Here is a 23,403-nt window from a genome sequence, read left to right as displayed (position 1 = left end):
CAGGAGAGGCCCTGTCTCCAAGGACTGGAGAGACAGACAGACAGACAGACAGACAGCATTACCTGATTTAGAGGGTGAATGTGAACAATGAGGAAGGAGGTGCCAAACCCTGCTCAGGATTCCAAACCCTGGGTGCCAGGAGGGTGGCCGGAGGGTTTAATTAAGATAGAGCCCCCCACGAAGAGGTTGGAGGAGGGGAGAGAGGAGATAGTCCAGAAAATGACTTAGTCATCCTGGGTATTTAGATCATAATTAGAGTTTGGGAAGGAAAGAAGGTGGGGGGAGGACAGGAAAACCAGGGGAGAGTCAGGTTGCTACTACAAAGTTCTCATTAGATTTGGCAATTAGAATGTTTTTCATGGCAGTGAGAGCAGATTTCATGGAAAGGCAAAGTGTGGGAGTCACATCCATTGCAAGGCTGGTGGACACCCGCGGTTCTCCAAGTGTGGTACCTGGACGAGCATCACTTGGGAGAAACTTGGGGTGAGGCCCTCAGAGTGTGGTTTGTCAAGCCCTGTAGTTGTTTCACAGGAATGTCCAAGTTGTCAACCACTCCCCTAGGTCATTTGTTTTGCACTTGAAGAAACAGAATTCTAGAACTGGAATCCAGTTCCCTTACCTCAAAGCCATGGTTCTCTTTAAACTCTCTATAAACAGGTGGCAACCTGTTTATAAGTGTTCACTCATTCATATGAACTGTTTTTTCATGCCTACTGTGTGTGAGACTCATCTTTCTGTATGGGGGGTGGGAAAGGTGATTCAGTCACTTGGCAGGCACTCTGGTCACGCAGAGCAGTCAGGAGGCGGGGCCGTTCTGTCCCAGCACCTCAGGCGCATCATTTAGATGTGTTTGTGTGATTGAACTTCATAGGCTAGTTGTAAAATGTAGAGCAGAATTTGTACAAGAGACAAGTAGTAGTATGTGGCCTGCTACATTTGTCATTAGTGGGAAGTGCTGTTTGGAGGCAGAAGAAGACATTCACATTGTTTCTGGAGACCCAAACCTGTCACGATAGGGTGCAGACCAATCCCAGGGTGGTCCTTAACCCTGGGGAGGGTACAAGAAGACGGGGTGAGGTGCATGGGAATGAATGTGGCACAGTGTCAATTTATATTAAATCCAAGGGTGAGGTTTATTTGTATGCTTACTGTAATTTGAAAATTTTCATAAAACGGCCCAAAATAAACCTAATGGTTTGTAATGTAGCATGAGCTGATAGCCAGTCCCCTGGGAATGTGTACACACTTATGCTTATTTCCTGGTGGGGGGTTACTGCTCAGCCACAATAGCCAGCAAGACAGTTAGCCATTGATTGAGCTCAGAAAATGACCCCAGCAGTGTCCTCGGGCCTGGGGGAAGAAACAAGTGCAAACATTGCCCACACCCTTTGCCATGGCTCACAGGCCCATGACCTTGAGTGGCCCTGGCAGGAGGCGGGGCAGCAATCAATCTCAGAGGTTTGGGTCACCCCGTTAGTTAGGGTCCGTTAGTGCTCCGGGACGGGCTGGTGGAGGGCTGGCTTTTGTCTGGTCATAGTCCCGGAGGATTTATTTTGTAGGGGCTTCCTTAGAAAATGATTTGAAGGCATACTAAAGCAGTGTGTGTTGTGAGGGCTTACTTGTAGACTGAAGAATCTTATACTTCATCCTCAGAATTTCATGTACATTGCCTGCAAAACTGAAAGGCTAGCTGTAACAGGACTGGAATCGCTTTCCTGAGAGTTGTATGGATGGATATCTATAATTCAAATCTTACCTGTGTTCAACTCTGATTTCCTTGTGCAAGGTATTCAAGTATTCAGAACTTTCCTGCTAATAAGCTGAGCAGAACATAAAGGTAGCACATATTTTGAAAAATCTCAGGGACATAATGAAATGCATTAACACACAGTCAATTGAAACTCTTTCCAGAGAAAGACAAATATTCTGTAGAACAGTGCTGTCTGATAGAACTTTTGGAATCATGGAAACATTCTGGGTTGTTCATTTTGGGAGACATGTGCTATTGAGTACTTGAAATGTGTCTTAAGGAACTTAATTTTTCAACTTTAATTGTAAATAGCCACATGCGACTAGTGGCTGCTCTGTTAGTACATTTTAGAATACGCCATTTGTTTTTTTTTTGGGGGTATTCTAATTAACATAAAAAGACATTAATGATTAAAAGATCCAGATTAGTTAGAATTTCTTTGGCAACCTACTTGTTAATAGTTTATTCTCCAGTGAAGTTGGATGGTCATATGTTGGCATTGCTGATACTGGATTGTCCCTCATTCTGGTCAACTATTTATTTGTAACTTGATTTTATTTTCTACCCCCTATTCGCTCCACTGAAGCCGGAGCATCAATCCAGATTTCTGCTGAATTTTTGGAGATAATCCTGCTGTAGTCTTGGGCCCTTTTTGATTATGTTGAAACAACATGAAGAGCTGCAGGAAGGTTGGATGCTGTTTTGCACGGCCCTCGCGGCTGTTCCCCGACTGCACCGATTAACCATGAACACACGGATGTCGTGGCCCAGGCTGCTGCTGCCTTGACAACGGCCATGTCTGACATGCTCAGACGGAAAAGAGCTGACTTGGCAGCTGCCCAGTGGATTTTTATAAAGGCTCAGTTGGTGGCCAGAGATTCAGGCTGTCAGAGTTGTGTTATGCAATAAATCGTTTTCAGCAGAAGTTCTTAATCCAATTTCAGCTGTAGCTTTTTTTTTTTTTTTAAATAGGCCATAATCAAAGATAAGTACACATTATTTAGTGGGAGTTTGGAAGAAGTAGAACTCTCCTCGCATAAGCATTTTCAGACCGTTTACTTTATCCTGGGAAGCAGGTCTGTCTGAGGAAATTGGCTGCTTGAAATGCTTTTAATTTAGAGTCAATCAATGCAAAGGAATATCATTCGCAAGTGCGTAAGTCATTGGCTTCCTGGCCACTTACCTTATTTCTAGGTGTGAATATTCCCTTGGTTTCTCTTTGATGTTTAAGTATTGACAGTTGAACTATTTTATGGAATTTTTAAAAAAATGGATTAGCATTGAGTTGACGCGAGAGATTTCTAATGGAGAAAATAGTATTTTGTTACTAGGACAGAAACAGTTTTAGCCTAAGTGTACCCCTCTCAATTTTTCTTCAGGATCCTCTCTATTTATTTTCAGCTCGGTCAATCATTGTTTTTATTGAATCCATGCCAAGAATCAGTATCCCCAGCAAATTTTTTGATGCTTTCATTGTTCTCTCCTCAAACTGTTGATGGAAGAGACTGGTGTTTCAGACAGTAACAAACTGTATTACGTAGGATGCTTTAACAACAGGTATAGGCAAATTTGGTTTGAAAAGAAAAGGCATTCATGTAGAGGCTTCCAGTCATTTTCCCTGGAAGGAGGAAAGGGCTGTCAGTTCTTTCTCCCCGCCTCCCTTAGGGACCCAATCTTTCAAATGTTGTTATTGGTCAGCTCTGTGCAGCTGTCAGTCAGAACCACAGCTCTCCTCCCCATGAATTGGCATTTCTTGTTAATTCAGCGCAGGGTAAGGGTGAGCGTTGGAATTGGGCATCACACTTCATCTTCTTTTTACACGGGGTAGAAAGTCACAGATCCCTCTGCTCCCAGAACTGTGGCAAGGTGGATAGAAGTAGGATATATGCATGTGGTGGCATTGGAAACTCATCCAGTGGCTCCTGTAATCCAAACGCTTGTTTTGGCACTTGTCTAAACTTTAATAAAGAAGTTATTAGCATCTTAGGAGAAGGTCTTTCTACTGTGACTTGAACATTCTTTTCTCTCACAACCTCCAAGACCATCTGCTTGTTGATCTTAGAACATGCTGTGAAGAACGTTTGACTTGGCATGGCCCCTCCTTGTGGAAGCAGGAGTATTTTCTGTGGAATGTAATGTCTTCTGTAACTGTGCCAGTCTCGGGGGTTCTCTCCGTCTCTCCCCCATTCCTCTTTATAACAAGCAGATTGACTTTTAAAACATTGGTGCAAAGTTCTGGATTTCAATTTAAGACACAGGTGTGTATCACTCTTTAATCCTTGTATGTATGTATGTCTTGGATATTGCCTTTATTTTTATTAGGTGATGTGGTTAAAAATGGATCTCTGTGGTGTTGTGGACCATTTTTAATGGATTCCTGCTGGAAGGGACCTAGTGTCATCGGTTGGCCTAAGTACCGGTTGTCCTCCTATCATTATTAAAAATGCCCTGGTTGGGATGATAAATTACTTGGTCACTTTACCTGTGATGCATGAATCTCTTATGCAGTTATCTCACAAGTGATGGGAAATTATCTTCCATTGGGCCCTATTTCATTTTTAAATAGTTGTAATTGTTTAAAAAAAATTTTTTTTTAAATTGATCAGAAATGTGCTTCCCTGTAACCCATGCTTTTTCATCCTTGTTTTCCCTCTCCTAAATCAAGGTGGCCTGAATTTGAAACCATAATAAAAAAACCAAGATATGGGCAAATTGCCTAAGGATGCTTTGAGCGACGCCCTTAGAATTCATATTCTCTCTATTCTACAAGGTACTTGGAGAGGCCAGTAAGAGAAGGCCCCTCCCCCTCCCCCTCTTCCCCTGCACACCCCTCCCACCTGCTTTTGCTAGTCTCCAGCTAGAGCTGTTGCTCTTGTTTGGTTTTTCCTATAACATTTACATTCACCTCTTGAAATTAGTCATTTTAATCTTGCTTTCATTTAGGAGTCAACGTGAGTTCCGTGTTTGATGTTTTCTCTATAGTAACAAATTTTTGAGTTTTGAAATTTGCTTCCCCATCAGGCACCTGCCAACTGACGGGCTTGCCTGGTGGCGCCAGCTCCTGTTTACGTCTCCATCTGCATGGCCTTTGAGCAAGCCACTGAAACTCATCTCTGAAAAATAACTAAGTCTGTGATTACTTCCTTTCCCACCCATTTTGAACTAAAGGGAGAAAGCTGTGGAGAGGACCCAGCAGACATTTGCTATCGTTTTAATCATTGTCACTTCATATTCTTCCCTGTGGCTCTGAGGACATCGTCCTCTGCCTAGCACCTGTTTTGCAAGCTTGACTGACCTGAGTGTCCCTGTTTTCTTGCATGTGAGTGCTCCGAAGAGGTTTGGAAGGCCCATCTTGCTCAAGAGCGGGCTGCCGTTGGAGAGCAGCAGCCTGTGAAGGCTCTGCGGGGCCTGTGGCATCTCAGTCATCTGATCAGTCTTGAGACAGTGAAGTAGAACTCTTGGTGCAGTTACAAGTGTATAGAATCAGTAACCCAGTGTTTTAAAGTGAAGGTCATGGAGAGACTTCCTGAATGGTCAGCAAATTTACTTAAGCCTGAATGTTAGTTTAAGTAAAGCCTGAAATTAGGCATTAATTTCAGGCTTTATTTAAACTAACATTGACTTGAAGTTGTAACATCAGTGGAGGTTGGGGTAGGTGAGAACTCATGTATCTTGAAAACAGCCACAGTTTGAGGCATCGTGCTTATGCCCTTAACCCCGTATCTTCTCCATGAACGCAGGGGGGCACGGCGACCTGCACCTCCTTTTCTGCCGTGTGAAATTAACCTGGTGAAGGAGTGCAGCTTGGTTCATATTACCAAGCACATGGGGCTTTCTGTGAGTGGCCTGTGTTCTGTGTTGTTGGTTTTTCTTCCCACCCCAAGCAGTGACGAGGGCATCACTGGAAAATAATTCTACAGTTGGGAGCTCTGATTGTAGTTGGATCAGGGCTTCCTTTGAATTTTGTTGCATTATAATAATAATAAAAAAAAAAAATCCTCCCCTCCCCCCGCCAAGAAATAAAATCACCATGGAAGATATAGTTAACTGCAAGCTTAATGAAATCTTACAGTGTAATGCAGTTGCTAAAATGTATCCTAACTTTGGGATTTATGTGTGGAAATAGAAATGATCTTATTGCATGTGTTGGTCCTATTCTGGAATATTATTCACATGTTGGAATGTGTGTCTCATTCTGGGTGTCACGTTCTAAAGGGAAGTCATGCCAAGCTGGGTGAGAGTTGGAGAAACCACGTCACATAAAGAATGATTCTAAGAACAAAGACTTTTTCTTTATTAAAATGTTTTTTAAAATTTATTTTCCAGTTACTGTTGACATAACAATATTATGTTTCAGGTGTACAACATAGGGATTAGACATTTATATACCTTGCGAAGTGATCGTCCCAATAAGTCCTAGTACCCATCTGATACCAACCACAGATGGAATTAGCAGTTCTTAGTGCCTTGCCTTTTTTGTTTTCACCTCTGTTGTTTGATCACTGTTTCGGCTCAGTGAAGAGATGTCAAAGTGAAGATTTCTCAGGGTATATTAATACAGACTTATTTCTGACAGGAGAAATGGCAACAGTAGATGGCTGTTAGAAGTATTTATATTGGGGCTTCACCTCCTCTTTACCTGTGCCTGTATTCTGACAGGAAATAGAAAGTGACATGAAATAGGCATGGGATGGAGAACTGCTGTGTACGGCAGAGCTTCCGAAACTTTCGTGTGCGTGGGGATCGTCTTAAAATGCAGATTCTGATTAAGTAGGTCTGGGGTGGAGTCCAGGAGTCTACATTCCTAACAAGATGCCAGGTGGTTAAAGTTCTGGTTGTTCTGTGGACTGCACTTGGCGTTGCACTTGGAATTGCACGGATGTGGAGGGAGGCCGTTGAAGGCCGTTTGATCTCCAACCTGAACTGTGAGTTTTGGAGACGTTAGATGGTGCCGTCTGCTCCAAGGAGTGTCGTGTCTTCATGTGCCTACTTCCTGTGCACCTTTTTCTTACACGTCTTGTTAAGTTTGAACAGCTTGAGTTATGGTGCTCTCCTTTTTTCCCTTTTAGTAACAAAGATTATGCCCGTAAGCATTCAATTTTGCTACTTTCGGTAAGAAATTGTTCAATTATTTCAAAGAATGGCAAATGTTTTGCAGATGAAAAAATGTCACTTTTAAAGGCGTCATTACTCAGTCTTCCATTTGCCAAAGAAAGTGGTTTTTAGTCAGTAGTGAAGTGAATCTAGATCTGTGCAATATTTTTTCCCCTCCTGTCAGCCGACCCAAATATTTTTATTTATATCACTATTTGTAAAGCATTTGTTTTGGGGTTGGGGAAATACAAGTAAGGGATTGAGGAACGGTAATGAGGAAAGGGGGTACATTGTCTGGGAGTGTGAATTGTGCATCCCCAATTTTTGATGGACTGTTAACCTAGAGGTCTTACCAAAACTCCAAATGGCCTTAGGTGTTTTGAAATCTTTAATGAGACTCATAAGAACTGACGCATTGACTCCTATATCAATGGCTGCCACTCCTCCTGTATCTTTCTTTACTAAGCTGACCAGTAAACCAGCATAGACAAGGTGCTAGGTTTTGTGGAGACATTCTGGAGAAGGCCAAGAAAGCCACTCTCTCTCTCTGCTGCACTGTCAAATCCTGGGTGACTCCAAGCCTGAGGAAAGGGAGAGCCAGGAAGCGGGAAGTGGTCAAAGAAGATCAAAGGGGAGAATTAGGGTTTTTGAATATTGAGGTGTGAGCGGACATTGGTTGACTTGAAATTAGTGATTTGAGAATGACTGCTGGAGTGTAGGAGGCGGTGGGGAGAAGAAGGAGCGAATGCTGGCCGCTGCGGAGGAGAAGGGGCCTGCGCAGGTGTGAGGTTCGGAGAGGACCGGCGCGAGGTATTTTGTGCAGGAACTGGTCCGTGTTTAGCCGAAGGTGAGAGGCTGTGACAGGGTCCTTAGATGTGGGCGCTGTTTTGCAGGGAATTCGGTGGTTGAGAAAGGGGTGGCGCAGCCGCTGTGTAGGAGGGGCGTCGTCGTAGGGACTGAGGGGGAGCCGGCTCTTTGGCGGTTGTTGCTGTGTGGGGTGTTTGATGGGGGGAGCAGTGGTTTGTCAGGAACATTGCAGTGATTTCAGGTGCTTCACTTAAAACATCCTGGATGTCCCTGAGGTTAGCCACTGGCAGGCCAAGTGTGGGTGAGAGTGGGTAGGAAGCCTGAGCTTGAGTTCTTTTTCATCTCCGGAAATATTTATTGAGCTCTTACGCTATTGGCCTGTTTTACGTGCTGGGGGTAACGGGGGTGAACAGGAGAAACGATTTCCGGACCCCATGCATACACTGTCTGAATGGCTGATTAAATAAGACAGTGTGGGGACAGGGTCCCGGAGAGTAGTTTCCAGGCTCTCGGCCTCGCGTGGGAGGTGCTGGCTCGGGTAGCGAATGACGGTGGACTGTGATTGGTTGGCCTCAGACCGGTTGGCCAATTGGCTACTGATGTAACTGCGGGGCTGCTTTGATTGGTTGGTTGGTTGGCAGGCAGAGAAGTGAATGGCGGACTGTGGATCGTGTGGCTACTACCGCGTGGGTCTCGCCAGGCGGCCAGTGAGACTAGAGTGGCGTGACTCCCCTACCTATGGCTCCGTGGGTGTTCCTTTTTGGCCTCACCATGTCCTGTGTTCTTATGTGGGAGCGGGACCACAGACCCCGCGGGCCGCTCCGCAGACAAATGGCGCAGCGGGCAGGGTCTCCCGCGCGACAACAGCTATTGAAGACGGGAAAATAAAAGGGAAGCCTTGTACTTACAGGTCATATAAAGCCTTGGAGAGGGAGGTATTTGTGGTACGCGTTGGCTGACCTCTAGTGATGGTCATGTGTGGGCTGTTTCCTAGCGCTCCCAGAGCTTGGCTTTCAAGTGTTATACTTGAAAGTACCCTCTTTCTGCCCTTCCAGGACACCCAGGTCAGAAAGCAGCGTGTTGCTTCACGGTTGGGGGCAGGCACACGTCTGCTTCTGCATCTGACATTCCGCTCAGGAGGGATTCCACCACCCTGGGCTGTAAGCTTAAGTGTAGGGTGGTTTGTCGTGACTCTGCAGCTGTGCAGAAAATTTTCATTTCTGAATTACTACCTACCTACCTAACAAGCTTTTGGAAACAGAACAGTCAGCCCACTACCGCCTAGGCTTATGTCTTGCATCAACGTTGAGGGAGGTGACAAGTCTTGACCAGCCCTCCAGATTATACAGGAGCACTTGTGCTTAAAAGAAAAAAAAAAAAAGTTTGATTTTTAATGTCTAGAGTTTGAAACCCCATAATCTGTGTCATGGATTTGCTTCTCCTGTATTTAAAGTACTTCAGAGATGTAATGAAGCCGTTGTTGTGTCAGGAAGTGGACCTTAAATACATCCTCCTTTGCAGGCGTTTTCACCTCAGACAGTTTATGTTTTAATTAGACACTCATAGGGATGTCATTCTCTCGTATGGAGGCCTGACGTCAGAATGAAGCTACCAGCCCAAACAGAATGTAGAAAGTCATGACGGGAATTTTACAGTGAAAGCTATTTGGGGGCTTTATAATTTATAAGCTGTGTGTATGTGGGAAATAATAGTTGACAATAGTTTACAGTCGCATCGCTGTTTATTGTGGAGATGCAAATGATGAGCACGCTGGACAGCCTTGATTGCCTAGACCCTGGAAACTGAAACCATGGATTTTAGCCTAATAAGCATAAACTCCTGCCGCAGTTAAGACTATCATCCAGTTGCCATGAAAAGACTAGGGGAGCTTTCCTGCTAACTCAAGGCAATTGCTGTAAAAGTAAATTCAGCTACAGTGTGCTTTGTGAGTGTTGTGCTTTGTGTGTTAAGTCACCTGCCTTTCACTCTGGTCGTTTATTTGGGCTGCTCAAATGGGTCTGTCTGGTTAGAGTGTTTCATTTTTCTGGTTTTTAACCAAGTGATTAGAAGCTCTCTAGTGACTTATAAGAAGTAGCGGTTAAGAAATTGTGTGTGTTCCTTCTGTCAGATCAAGGTGAAGCTTGCGGGCTTCTTTTAGCCTTCATGCCCACCACCCAGGTCGGTAAATGTCTTGGCTCTCAGGAGAGTGACCAGGAAGACAGGACGTGCCTTCTTCCTGTAGAGGTAACAGGAAATCTCAGCTTGGCAGGTACACAGGAGTGAAGGGCGCGGAGAGGAAGGTGGAAATCCCAGCGCCCTTCTTTCCCAGGGCTTCTTTCCTCTTATTATAGGAGATGGAGAATTACTCTCATTTTAGGAAATCCTGGAAGCTTAGCAAGAGTGCAGCTTACGTTATTTAGGGCTTAGAGTTTCTGTGTGGTTGGATTTCTAAGATGTAGTTTGTGTTTATACAGAGTTTAGGAATTGAAGAGCTGAAAATGACCTCAGATAACCTAGTCTTCCTAGCGAGTCCCATGGAGATTTTATGTCACCTGTTAGTGGCAGGGAGTACAAGCAGTCTGTTGGACATTCACAACAGCCAGCGCCAGTCTGACTGTGACGTGTTCAGGTTCCTGTTTGAACAAAAGGGACGTGAATATCCGAAATCCTGTTTTTACCTAGGGTATTAATGTTTTCCTTACTCTCTTAAGGCCCAAAATATCGGAGAAGCTCAAGTCCTTCCATCTCTAACTTGAGCTCTGTGTTATGAAATGCTTAAGTCTTAAAGAAGATGTACAGATGTGAGGATGTCTTAGATGAGCCAACAGTGCACTGACACCCACAGAAAAGCCTGCGAATATCCTTAGCCGAGTGGATCTACCCTGTAAACCTTTGTGCTCCCTGAGACAGTTCCCTCCGTGTTCTGTCACTGGTCCAGGTCACTGGTCCCGATGTAGCTCTTGTCCTATCTCAGTTCCCTGCTGGTGTGTCTGTCCTGCGTCACCTCTTGGCGCTTCGTCTGTTCTAATCTCTCGTTACCACTGGAATCGACTCTGGGCTGGCGGCTGGGCTTTGGTTCCGCCACCCCGACCTTCCCAAACTGGTCTTCATTTTGTTCATTCCTCTTTCAAGAACTTGCATTGGATTTGATACAATAGACATAAGGGAGCCACGTGTTTAAATGACACTTTCAAGTCCTCTTACTAACTTGTATCTCTTTATATTTTTTAGGACCCCCCCCACCCACTCCCAAGATCCAATGCCCTTTTCCACAGTGGTCTCTCTCTCTGTCTTTTTCATTTGTGACTCATTTCCTTAAGAGGCCATTAAAGATCCAATTTCATTTCTTCTGACTGAATTGTACGTTTCCTCGAAGGTAGCACTAACCAACAACAGCAACAACAACAACAACTTCCCAAAAAGTATGGCACACGTTTGTAAGACATACACATTCTGGCATTACTCACTTTATAAAACTCCAGCATAATGGTTCCTCAACCCCTCTGTGAGTGTGATAACTTCGTTTTGTGAACTTTTACAGGAGTAGAAAACTTGAGTGTGTGTGTTTGGGAGTGGGTGTATAAAGGAAGTGAGGTGGTTTTGTCTTTCAGTCCCTGGTACAGTCTGTGGGTCAGCTTTTCGCTTGAGGTCTGTCCAGATGTTGAAGGGCTAGTGCTGGCCCGTCACCAGATGGTGGGCTATCGATCTCCAGAACCGTGTCTTTCTCACACAGTACTTGTTTGGAATGTAAAAAAAAAGTTTATTCTGACTCTTCATATTTTTTGCTTTCTTTTAAGTAACACCCCCTCTCCCTTTCTTTCCTTTCCTCTGTTTCTCCAGGATGACAGTGATGGGATTCCATGGTCAGAAGAAAGGGTGGTACGTAAAGTCCTTTATTTGTCTCTGAAGGAGTTCAAGAATGCCCAGAAGAGGCAGCATGGTGAAGGCATTACTGGGAGCCTGAAAACAGTGAATGGTGAGTTGAATATTTTGTTGGAAATTCTGGGTACGGCCTTGTCTCTCAGTTGGATGTGTTTTTTACAACGTGCGCTTCTTAAGCTAGGCCCCTCCCAACAGTTATTCTGGACAACCTGTTTTATTTATAGATTCATTTTTATGTTTCTTTATATGCTGCACAATATACTTGGCAAGGTGCCTTAGTCAGTCTGTGTCCTACAGACAGGACCAGGGCTGCAGGCTGATTTCTTACTAGGTCCTGGGTTGAACGTGGAGCTTGTCTTGCAGGGTTTTCTGTGGGTATCCGGCTTCATACCCAAGGATGACAGCAGAAGTCTTTGATAATCCCGCTGCAGTGTGGAGCCTTTGGTTCTTAGCCCCTGTTTGTATAGGAAGGAGCCTAAATCTACTGTGTGCCCTGCTCTCCGGCTCAACATCCTCCTAAGTACCTGCTTCCTTCCTTGTTGATTAGGTTGAGCGGGTTGCTACCTGGCAGCAGATATACGGTGGCACAGAATTCCTGTGCATCCAGAAGTGTACCTCTTCCTGTATGGTCATCAAAAGCATTCTTGACACCTGCAAGGAAACTTGCTCCTGTCTGAGTTTAATGGGGTTAATATGATTCAGGTGAAGTCATCCAGTGAAAAGCATTTCAGGACAAACATTTGGTTATTGTCTGTGTCTGTATTTAATTTCAAGGGATGTGGCTGTGGTGGCATTCCACAGTCGCTCTCGTACTTCTTAAATCTTTTAGGATTATAGGTCAATGTGAATGAATCGCCCTTGTTCTGGTTTGAACTTGCTTGGGCAAGGAGACCAGGAAGAAGAAATTCTGTTCTTTTTGAGAATCGTTGCTCTGGTCATGAGGTAACAGTCATCACACGTGGGGTACTTGTCAGCTTGCCAGGGTGACAGGTTCGCTGAGAGCTTCCAGTTTCTCTCCAGCCTGCTTAGTTGTGAGGCCAGTTGCCTGCAAGCCTCTGGTTGGAGCTAGTGCTTCCAGACAGGACGTGTAGCTGCTCTGTTTCCGCAGGTCGGTGGCTGGGTTTTCTGAGACGACCTCCATGCCATCCACCCAAGTTTTGTCATTGTCTTCTAGAATCTTGGGGTTTGAAACAAGAGCTTGAATTCTGAGCCACCATTTAATGGGAAAGGCGCTTTTAAAATTTCACATTTGTAGAGGCCAAAATAAGTGGTATCTGTTGCCCCAGTGTACAGTTCGGACCCCCCATATGCTCGCGGGGCTCTGACAGGTAGGGGCCCCGTCCAGTCCTTGGCTGCCTGTAATACAGGAATCCCTACGCTCTGTCGATTTAGAGAACATTTGATGTGACGGTTCTTTCTTGTTACTGCTGCACACTGAATACCGCCGATCCCCTGACAGGATGGTCTGAGTTAGGATTTTCCAGCTTAACGCTGGTACAAAAGCGATATGCATAATACATTACATGAGGTACGCAACACTTTATTATAAGATAAACTGTTAGAAGAGTTTGCCAAACTGTGGGCTAACCGTAGTCTGAATATGTTGAAGGTGGTAGGTAAGGCTAAGCAAGTGGAGATGTTTGGTAATTTGAGAGTATCAAATGCATTTGCGACTACAACCCATCGTAAACTGAAAATACCTTCTCTGGACATAACCCCGTTGTAAGTTGAGGAGCAGTGTTTTGCTTGATTAAGTTTTTTTGGGGAAGGTAATGAGAATATCGTTGCGTCTTGGAATTGGAGTAGAGCAGTGGCTGCTACGGGTTTAGATTTTATTGCAATAAGGAATGCTCTCATTTTGCTCCTCACGAGTGGTGCTGCCCTACTGCTTTTGGAATGTCTTAACAATGAAAAAACCCTAACTGGGAAAAATCAGCTTGTAGGACAAGAAGATCGCCAGGTGTCCAGGATTGAATAAAAGTGGGATTTGGGTGAAAGAACAAAACCTAAAGTAAGTCATTCAAGAAGCAACCAGCACTGCCAGCCAGTTTGGCCCAATGCAGCCCTTGTTTTTACTGGCAGCGTTGAGGGCTTGACAATGCAGAGGAAAGAATTCTAAGAGAAGTTGTGGAATCATTGATGGCTTTAAATAATTCTTTTACCAGCTTTATAAAGAAAAGTTAGTTTTTGTCCTGTTAGTTTACCTTTCACCCCAATAAAGACTGAGTTCTCTTTTTTTAATGACTGAGACAACAGTGCTTCTCTCTTTTGGTTGTAAAATTGCTGTGAATATAACCCCCCCCGCCCCCCCCCGCCCCGTTGGTGTTTGTGCAGGCAGCACTCCAAGGCCACCTTTTTGTTATTCTGTATATTGGATTTCAATAGCAGTTCTAAGGAAACTCATCTTCTTGTTTCAGAACTTAAGTGTGTTTTATGAAGAAGTTTCTTAAGGGTAGCTAAACATGTTAAAGTGTGCTTTCCTGTTTGGGGGCTACTGGAAAGCACAGAAAGCCAGAATCGTTACCATGGGAATAACTCCTCTGTAGGTCCCAGAATCTCACGCGTGCTCTCCAGGGAGGTGTGACCCACAGAGAGCTGTAATAGCAGGAAGCATCCCAAGACTTTTTTTGGCTGAACGAGGTTGGAAGTAGGGATGATTGCAGGCAGTGTTGTCTGAATGTGTGTGTGTGCTTATGTGAAGACCACTTAAGTTAGCAAGGATGCTTTATAACAGCACCATTTGTGTCCTGTCCAGTAGAATGACCTTGTCTTAAACAGTACGTCACAGCATACAGTACAGGGTTCTTCATTGTGCGGCACATGAAGATAAGTTAGTAGAGGGAGAGCAGTTTTAAAAGCCGTGCGGGTTACGTATTTTTCTTTTGTTTATTTTTTGTTATTGTTAGTCCTCCAACCCCTCTGTTCCTTTTCGAAAGATGAAAGAATTCCATTGCTCCAGTTTTAATTGTGACAGAAATTTGTCTGGTGGTAGAGTTTTGAAACTGTCCAGTACAGAGCCCTCACTGGGAGGTGGGTATGAGACTGGATGGGACATGGGTGACAGCGTGTGCCTGTCCCCCAAATGGAGGGGGCACTTCTGCTCCTGGGCCCCCGTTTTCATGCTTTGTCACTTGGGGACTTTGGGTAGTGACATACCTCTGAGACCCCTGGTGTTTTCATCTGTAAGCTCAATAATCGTCCTTCTGGGGCTTTGTGAATGTTTCACGTGGCAGTAACTTTCCTCACTCCCACGCAGCTATTTATTTATGCAGTAGCAGAATTGCAATTACAGTTCAACTTGTGTAACTTGGAATCCATTACTTATTTTAAACACATATGGGATGAAAATTGCACCATATCTTTGCGACAGTAGTGTTGAAAACAAGGTGTTTTATTTTTTTCCCTAATCAATTTTTAAACAAAGATGTTTCTGGGTTATTGGTCCTCCCAGAGTATTTTAAAATTCAATTTTTATAATACTGTTTTCATTAACAATAGAATAGGCTTGACATAATTTTGGATCTGATTTGAATTGACGTCACTTCCGCTCAATCATTAGCATGCTAGGAGCTGACCCGGGAGCCCCTGGCACTTCCCTCTGGTGTAAGGCGGGGTCAGGGTCTGGTGCCTGTTAATGGTGCACAGACAGCTGCAGCTTGTATCTGAGCGGCTGAGCTCAGCTGCCCCATTTCTGCAGGTCTGGTGTAGTAGTAATAACACACGCAGACATCAGATAGTAGAGTGAACTCCTATTTTATGCCATAAAATCCATGTTTGCGATCAGTCTTGCTTGTGTGGTTCTAAAGTGACAAGGAGTGAATTTTTTTGTCCTTTTAGAGGTAGTGAATGTGAGTCGTGAACATCCTCGTGGATTGTCTGTGTAGGAGTTGAAGCCGTCATCGCAGCTTGTTGATTACAGCCGGGCTTAGGAGGCAGTGCTAAGATTTTTGCTGATTGTGAAGCTTCTGTATACTTCCTGCTATAGATAATGCCACCTTTTCTGGCTGTAATGCATTGACAAAAGCTTAGAAAAGGGCTGGCAAAGGCTGAGGCTGCGGCCACTCTTTGAGGGCCCGTGGCCCACTGGGCTGAAATCAGGGACATTTAAATAATATGCCACACAAATAATGAGTACACATAATTACACAGTAAGAGAGGGGACTTATTAGCTGTATTTGAATTTCATTTGCTTCCTATAGACGTCATCTGAGATCCAGCAAAGCCCTCTGTCCAGTTAAAGACTCTTGACTAGATGTAAGGGAAGCTGGATCCCTTAGAATTTTCCTGTGGGCACTGGTTGCGATAAACAAACTGTGGTGAGTGCTTACTATTTGACAGTTGTTGTTTGAGCACTTTGCTCATATTTGACTCATTTAATCTTCAGGACAAACCATTTTATAGGCGAGGAAATAACACTTGAAGAGTGGGTTAGCAAGTTGCCTATACAACTGTGACGGGCAGAGCCAGGATTTAAATAAACCCTGGCTTTTTGCACTAGAGCTCCCCTGCTTTTAATGAACACCTAGTAAACAGAAGTAACTTTGGAACCCTCCATAAAGATGGGATTCCAAAAAAAAAAAAAAGGATTTGTAGGAGGACTTCTTTGCTAATAGCAATTTCTTTTGAATGAGATAAGTGTAATCTTCCATTGGGAGTATGTTTCTGGGCTTTATTAGACCTTGTAATTGAATAGATAGAGGGAATCAAACAATTGCACAGCTTCTGATGTCACCCTTCTTACTTCAGTCACAGGCTGACAGATGCATTCATTTCTTTCTGTTTCTTCACCTAGAGACAGAAATTCGTACTTTTAATACTGTTGTTGAACCAGCCATCTCATTGCAGTGGTGAGAGAGGGGCAACAGCTGTGAATTGGTAGCCAAAAACCAAAGTTGGAACGGTAGATACAGGACCCCCCACCCCATTTTTTCCCCTAAGAAGTAGAATTTTGAGCTCCCTTCAAAATCTTTCTCGAAGATTCCTGATGTTTATGGAATGAAATGTGAGCCCAAGTCCTGCAAATTCATTGTTCACAGCATAAAATGAAAATGACTTGTGAGTCAAAATCGTAAACGTCCGGGCACCTCTTCTGATGAATGGAAGTTTATTTATGGAACCATGTTTGAAATGAATGTCTTGGCTGTATGGTTGCCTTCCTTCAGCCTGAAGCTTTCAGGTTCTAAAGCTGGTCCCTACTTTGACAGAAAAGACATGTTTTTTTTCCTCCCAAAGAAATTGGCTTACCCTTCTGCTTTGTCCAAAATGAACTGCTGCTGTATAAGTGCTGGTGTCCTCTGTAAGCTGTAAAGACCCACCAGGTCAGGCTTCTCACAGCAGCTGCTGCAGATTAGGTAGTAAATTAAGTGTTCTCTAACACTCCAGTCTCTGAGACTTTCCTTACCTATGTCCTCTGATGTGTGAGAAAACATTCCATGTGCAAGAAAGTTGGGTGAAAGCAGTGTAAATACACGTCATTGAAAACAAATGTATTCTTTGCTAAAAAACAAAGCTATATCTATCCTGGAACATACCTAATAGATTTGAGAAGGTTTAACTTCTTTCTCTGTAGCATTCTTGTCGTAGTCAGTTTATGGCCTAAGTAATGCGGATGGGGCACTTCTTGATGGAGCTTCCATTTGATCAATACCTGAGAGAGTTTCTGTATGAGAGAGTTTCTGTATGTAGGAGGTGTTGTAAGTAATCAAAACTAAACTCAAGTTGCTTATTTTGGAGGGGTCACATTACCTTATTTCATCCCATCTAAGATGTCATTGACTGATGCATCATTATTTTATGTTTCAGTGAGAAAGGAAAAAAATGCTTCCAGTTATGTGTGAGCCATCATAATTTATAAGGTGCTTTCTAATTTTAGATTCACATGTTTCAACATGAGAAAAAGAGGTGTGACCTGGAATCGGGGAAGCAGAACCAAATACCGGCGGAGAAATACGTTACAAATCAGAAGTGTTGTGTGACTGTGTTTGGTCTAGTGAGGAGCTCGCAGGAGGTAGATGATGAAAGGGCCCAGTGTGGCTATTCCAGCAAAAGCTTTGTTAAACAAGTTGTGTTCCATGAGTCTTGAAAGCCTGGGGCTTGGTGCAAGGGCTGGGGATTGGGGTGGGGTGGCGCTGGGGGCGGCGGTGAGGGCCTGCACAGAGATACTGACAGGTTTCTGTGGCAGCCCTCCGTGCACTGCTCTGGCACCGAGGGAGCGCTGAGCCTGACTGACGCAGCCCTTTTGGCCGCAGAATTATGGATCGCCAGAGCAGGAAGGGACTTCTAGAGGTATATAGGTCAGACTCATCATTTTTCAGATGAGGAATTTTGAGCCTGGATGATGAGCTTAACTGGAAGGAATGGATCATGCTGAAGACTGAATGGAACCAGAAATCCAATTTAAATGACGGCGAGGCGCCGGGCTTCCCAGTAGGCATGGCTGCGGGCAAGGATTTCCCAGAGTGAAGAGTGGAGATGCCCGTGGAGGTGAATGTGTTCTCGTGCTCTTCTTGCCTGTCACTTTGTGTTTGAGACCCACTACCCCTCCGGTTCCTTCAGCCTCACTCTGTCAGTTCTGTCAGCTCTGTGCTGTTCCCCTGATCCCACCGTCTTCCTCAGGAAATCGCAGACCCCTTTAGTAGGAGGGGCACACAACACACGCAGTGTCACTCGGAGGGAGAGTAGATAGATGGCCAGGGCAGAAGCATGGGGTGGGCGTGTGATGCCCGAGCTTGACCCTGTCCTGCAGGGTTTGCCTGCTTGTCCCAGTTCTTAGAGAAGCCCGCCTCTCAGCGCTGTGGCTGGGGAGAGGATGGAAATCCACTGTGGTCTGGACTAGTTCTTAAAGCTGTTGGTCTGTCAGGTCTTTCTGTCGCTTGCCAAATCCTCCCTTTGTGCAGCAAGTCGCCTTCTCTCCAAGAATTACCGTTCCTTTCTTCATCATTATTTACTTCTTTACTCGGTCATTCCCACCAGTAAACAAAACATGTTGTAATTTCTCCCATAAGAAAATAAGCCCTCCGTTGGTCCCACATCTCCCTCCTGCTACTAATGCCTCTCACTTTATAGCAGAATTCTGAAAGAAAATGTCTAAACAGCCTGTCTCCCTCCACTATTTGTATTCATGTTAATATCCTCTCCCCACTCCTTCTGTTTGAACCCCTCGAGTCAGGCCACTTACTACGGCTAATAAAATGACCTTGGTTGCCAAGTGCAGTTTTCAGGCAGTCTGGCGTTAGTTGCCGGTTCCGCAGTGTTGGACATGTTGGACCCTCTCCCGGCCTGACCTCCGCCTGCCTTCTGCACTTGGATTTCCTGATCGGCCTCATGAACTTGAGGTGTTCCAAAGCCACCTCTCCGTCCCCATTCTGTCTCATCGGCTCCTGCCCTGCTGGTCTTCCCAATGTCAGTAAATGCCAGTTCCGTTCTTCTGGTTGCTTTGGCCATGACCTTGGAGTTATCTGTTACCTCTTTATTTCTTCCACACTTGACCTTTTATCCTTTAGGAAAACCTCTTTATTCTAAACTCACAATGTCTTCTGAATCTGAATTTGTACCACTATCACTAGTCCATAACCTCTAGCTTGGGCTGGACTCCTAATGTTCTCTTAGCTTCTGCCTGACCCCCCAGCAGTAGCCAGAGCAGGCTTTTGTAAGTGCAAACTGTGCAGGCTCTGGCCCTGCAGGGGCCCCCTCTCTTAGCAGGAAAGATGGCCACTTGATGTGGGCCCTGTCTTGCCTGCCTTGCTCTCCCTCACCTCTATCTCACCTCGTCTAGTCTTCCCTGCTGTTCGAGATACACTGAGCATACTCTTGCCCCGGATTTTTTTTGTGCTTGCTGATCTTCTATCTAGAACTCTTTCCCTTTAGTTCCCGATGGGACTAGATCCCTCTCTGTATTTCAAGTTCTTGTTCAAATGTGCCCTACGGGAGAGTGCTTCCTTGAGTGTCTTACTGCAAATTGTGCCTTTGTCTGTTTGCTACTTACCCTTTTAGCTCCTTACTTTGGAATATTTTCCTGCATAGAATCGCTCACTGCCTGACATTGTATTGTGGTTTATTGGGAGCTCTCAGGGTGTGTTGTAGGTTCTGTGAGAGAAAAGCTCCATCCGTGTTGACGCCTGCTGCGCGCAGCTCCTGGGCGCCCTGCAGAGCACGTGCCGTGGGAAGCCGTGTGCGGACAGCGCCCTGCACCCCGCCCGGGTCCCCACTCCTGCTCCCCAGCCCCACTCTGCCACACTGTGCACGTGTCCCTCTCTGTTCAGGCGTGGACAGTGTTCTGTCTCTGACTCCGTATTTCATTCTGGAAGTGCCCACAGCCCCCAGGTCACAGCACATGCCATTTTCCCTGTCGCCAAAGTGCACATTCCCAAATATGTGTGACACACGTACGAGCCTTACCCTGGGGACTCTGCAGTGGGGTCACCCTTGTGCCCTTTCGTGTTGAGCCACGTTTGTTGAAGGTGTTTAGGTGCATCTTGGTATTTTCAATTAAAAGTTGGGCTTTTGAGGACACATGAGTTACCACTTTTAATTCTCATAACATGATCATTATACGATTAACTTTCGTGATTTTGTAGGTTTGTTTAGTGGGTCTCAGATGTTACGCAGCTTGCACGAGACCGCATAACTGCCAAGTGGTCACGTCAGGATTTGAACCCAGGACTCCTCAGTCCCGATCTTGCCTTTTTTTGTTGTTGTTGTTAATTGAGGAAAACTTGACACTCCCTGGAATTACGTATTGTAAGTGTACAATTTGATGAAGTTACAAATGCACATACTCCAGCATAGATAGAAGACCTTTCCATCACCCCAGAAAACTTTCTTCCTGCCCCTTTACTTCATTTGACTTTACAGTATGTGCTCATTTTGGGGTTTGTCAACGTGATTCTCAGTTTTTAGAAGCTTTTATGATTATACATGGGTTTATGGTGTTTCCCTAGAATGTGCCAGGTGCCCGAGAGTCTCTGCTGAGACTTGAAAGTGCCATAAAGCCTCGGCTCATGTGTGTCCCGTAAACTGTGGAGGCCACAGCTTAGGGGGGCAGCACCAACTAGTGCTTGAATGAGGACCCCACAGTGGGACATTCTCATGAATGACAGTCACCATCTCACGGTGACATTTGTAGGACCCAGTGAATGCTCTGTCTTAAATTGGCATCACAGTTTGTGTTCTGAGCTGTCGTGCAAGTCCACACCAAATGGGCTCTTGAAAAGTGTTAGTTCTCATCCTCTTCAGTGTCACCTTCCTCTTGTGGCACTTTTGTTTTTTCCTCCTGTGCACTGTTCTTAGTCTGTGAATGTTAAGAAACCTCAGCCTTGATGTTTCTGGAACTGGGGTCCCACGCTTGGCTTTCCCACAAAGGCAAAGCTGAAGAGGCATCATGGGTCAAAATACGGCAGCTTCATGGTGAGATCGCTAATTTCTGTTCGGTTTCCTGTGGCTGTGGTGAAAGTCAGTAGTATATCAGTCAGCTTGTGCTGCTGTAAGAAAATACCATAGACTGGGCGGCTTAAACAACGGAAATTTATTTCTCATCGTTCTGGTGGCTGGAAGCCTAGGATCCAGGGTGCCAGCCAATTCAGTCCCTGGTGAGGGATTGCTTCCTGGCTGTGTCCTCACATGGCTGGGAGACTGAGAGAGTACACTGGTGTCTCTTCCTTTTTTTAGGAGGTCACCGGCCTTACGGGATTAGAGCCCTGCCCTTGTGACCTCATATAACCTTTGTCACCTCCTCATAAGCTCTTTCTCCAAACACAGTCACATTGAGTGTTAGGATTTCAACATACTGTGTTTCCCCGAAAATAAGACCTAGCCGGACCATCAGCTCTAGTGCTTCTTTTGGAGCAAAAATTAATATAAGACCGGGTATAACGTAATGTAACGTGTATAATATAATATGGTATAATAAAATATATAATATAATCTAATACCAGGTCTTATATTAATTTTTGCTCCAAAAGACGCATTAGAGCTGATGGTCCTGCTAGGTTTTATTTTTCGGGAAACACGGTAGGAATTTGGGGATGGGATGGGGTGTGGCGGGGACACATTCAGCCCATAAGAGTCTGGTACTTGGTAGGGCTTTGAGATGGTGACTATTTTGTTTTAATTTTAGATTAAGTTAATTTCTATGTTAACCTGTAACGAGGTTCCTTTTGTGCTAAAGTGATACCAGAACAATTTTCTGGTGCATCAGGAAACCCTAAGAAATGTTTGACCTTGGAGAAGTTAGTGTTCCTCCCAATTGGATAGAATTAAACCTGAACTTGTAGTTACTGAGTGCCTGTTGTTGTGAGGCCCCTTGGGTTAACATCAGTCTCTTACTTTAGTGGAAACATGATTCATGGGCAAGGGGGGGCTGCAAGGCCCAGAGCCCTAAGAAAGCGGAAAACGGGGTGAACAAAGGCCCTAAGGGTTTGGGAGGGGAGATGGCCTTGGTAGGATGCTTCTGTTGTCAATTTGGGGAAAATCGTGGGATTACTTGAGGTTGAAGGAATCCTATTTGTTATGCACTAATCATCTTATTTGCCTGAATATGATGCTATAAATGGAATTTAGGGCACTGCTTTCAACCGTTTTCACTTCTCCACATGTGTGGAAAGGGAAGCTCCTGTGGGTTCATCAGAGAGGGCTGCACGCAGCCAGAGGAGACTTGATGGTGCCTGGAATTTGTCTGTGTTTATTCTAAATGATAATGTCACCTACTTCCTTCTGCTTGGAGAAGGGCTTCATGTATTCTCTCAGTCCAACCCATTTCATGACTTACATTCTGCGATGTGTGTATTTATGGAGTTTTCGTTGTCAGATTTGCCACCAGCGACTAGTGCAGTTTTGCTTTGCTTGTGAATTTCTTAGATCCCATTTCCCCCAAATTTAGAGGACCTTTTACTTAGCTTTTGGAAACAGCGTGTTAGGACTTGAGCCACATGAAATGTTGGTATGTCTTTAAAGCCAGAAGAGTGATAACTAGACATGATTTTGGGAAATGACCCTGCAGACCATACATCCCTTAATTTACGGTTCGTTACTCTATCTCACATGCTGTCATGTAGCCTTCTAGCTGTCTCTCTAGTCTTTAGGGTGCTTCGCAGTCCCAAATTCAGCTTCCTCGTAATTTCTTTCCCAAAGATCATAAAACAGTGCAGGTCTCTCGCTAGAGGAGGTTTGGGGACGATGAGGGTGAAACACGAGCTGTTTTATAACCTTAGACCTGCCAATCGAGGCGAGGAGTGTCCGCCCAGCCCGCCAGCCAGGCTGTCCCTGTGCTGTGCCAGGGAGAGTTAGGGCTCCTCAAGAGTCTCGTGCCTGACGCCGTGCTCTCCTCTCTGTGCACTGTTCCCTGGCCTTTCACTCATGTTTTTGGCTCATTCGCACTTTGGATCTAACAATTCAGTTCTTTCTGCCCACTGGGCCTCTTCCTGTGTGACCGAGCCTGCCCGCTGTCTGCTGGGTTACCCCTTAACCGGGTCCAGGTTTCCCTTGGCAGTAGGTGGGAGGTCACCCTCATCATGCTTGGCACCTGGTCTTAACGACAGGCAAAGACACCTGGGTGTGAGACTCCCACGCCAGCTTCTGGTGCCGACTGAAGTGGCAGTTTCCTTCCAATTTTCCATGGCCCTGAGCGGCCTATGTTGCAGGAAAGGCAGCCCGAAGCCTCCACTTCGGAAACATTTAGCTCTGTTATTTCTAACACTTGCTTTCCTTCCTATATGATTGGGGGATTCATGAAGGACCCATAGTTTTGAACCCATGTTTTTGAAAGTTGCCTCTGACCTTCTAGCATGATTCTAGGTCAGCAAATCCTCTTCAGACGTGAGCCTGTTTGTCTGGGAATGCAGGAGGCCTGGTAATTTCTAGAGGGATCTACATTG

At 45.0% G+C, this 23,403-nt stretch overlaps 1 protein-coding gene across 3 annotated transcripts in view; it reads left to right on the top strand.

The window, feature by feature from the left end:
• The window catches only part of JARID2 (jumonji and AT-rich interaction domain containing 2), a 253,610-nt gene that overhangs the window by 102,795 nt on the left and 127,412 nt on the right, over positions 1-23,403 (top strand). For all 3 annotated transcript variants that reach the window (XM_019742971.3, XM_074335194.2, XM_074335195.2), the window contains one exon: positions 11,492-11,627. In XM_019742971.3, coding sequence (XP_019598530.3) covers positions 11,492-11,627 — 136 coding nt within the window. Of the gene's footprint in view, positions 1-11,491; positions 11,628-23,403 lie in introns of those variants that run through there.

The sequence above is a fragment of the Rhinolophus sinicus genome, chromosome 14 (assembly GCF_057876585.1).
Source record: "Rhinolophus sinicus isolate RSI-liver-muscle chromosome 14, RSI-T2T, whole genome shotgun sequence".
NCBI lineage: Eukaryota > Metazoa > Chordata > Mammalia > Chiroptera > Rhinolophidae > Rhinolophus > Rhinolophus sinicus.
This window is presented reverse-complemented; position numbering and strand designations above follow the sequence as displayed.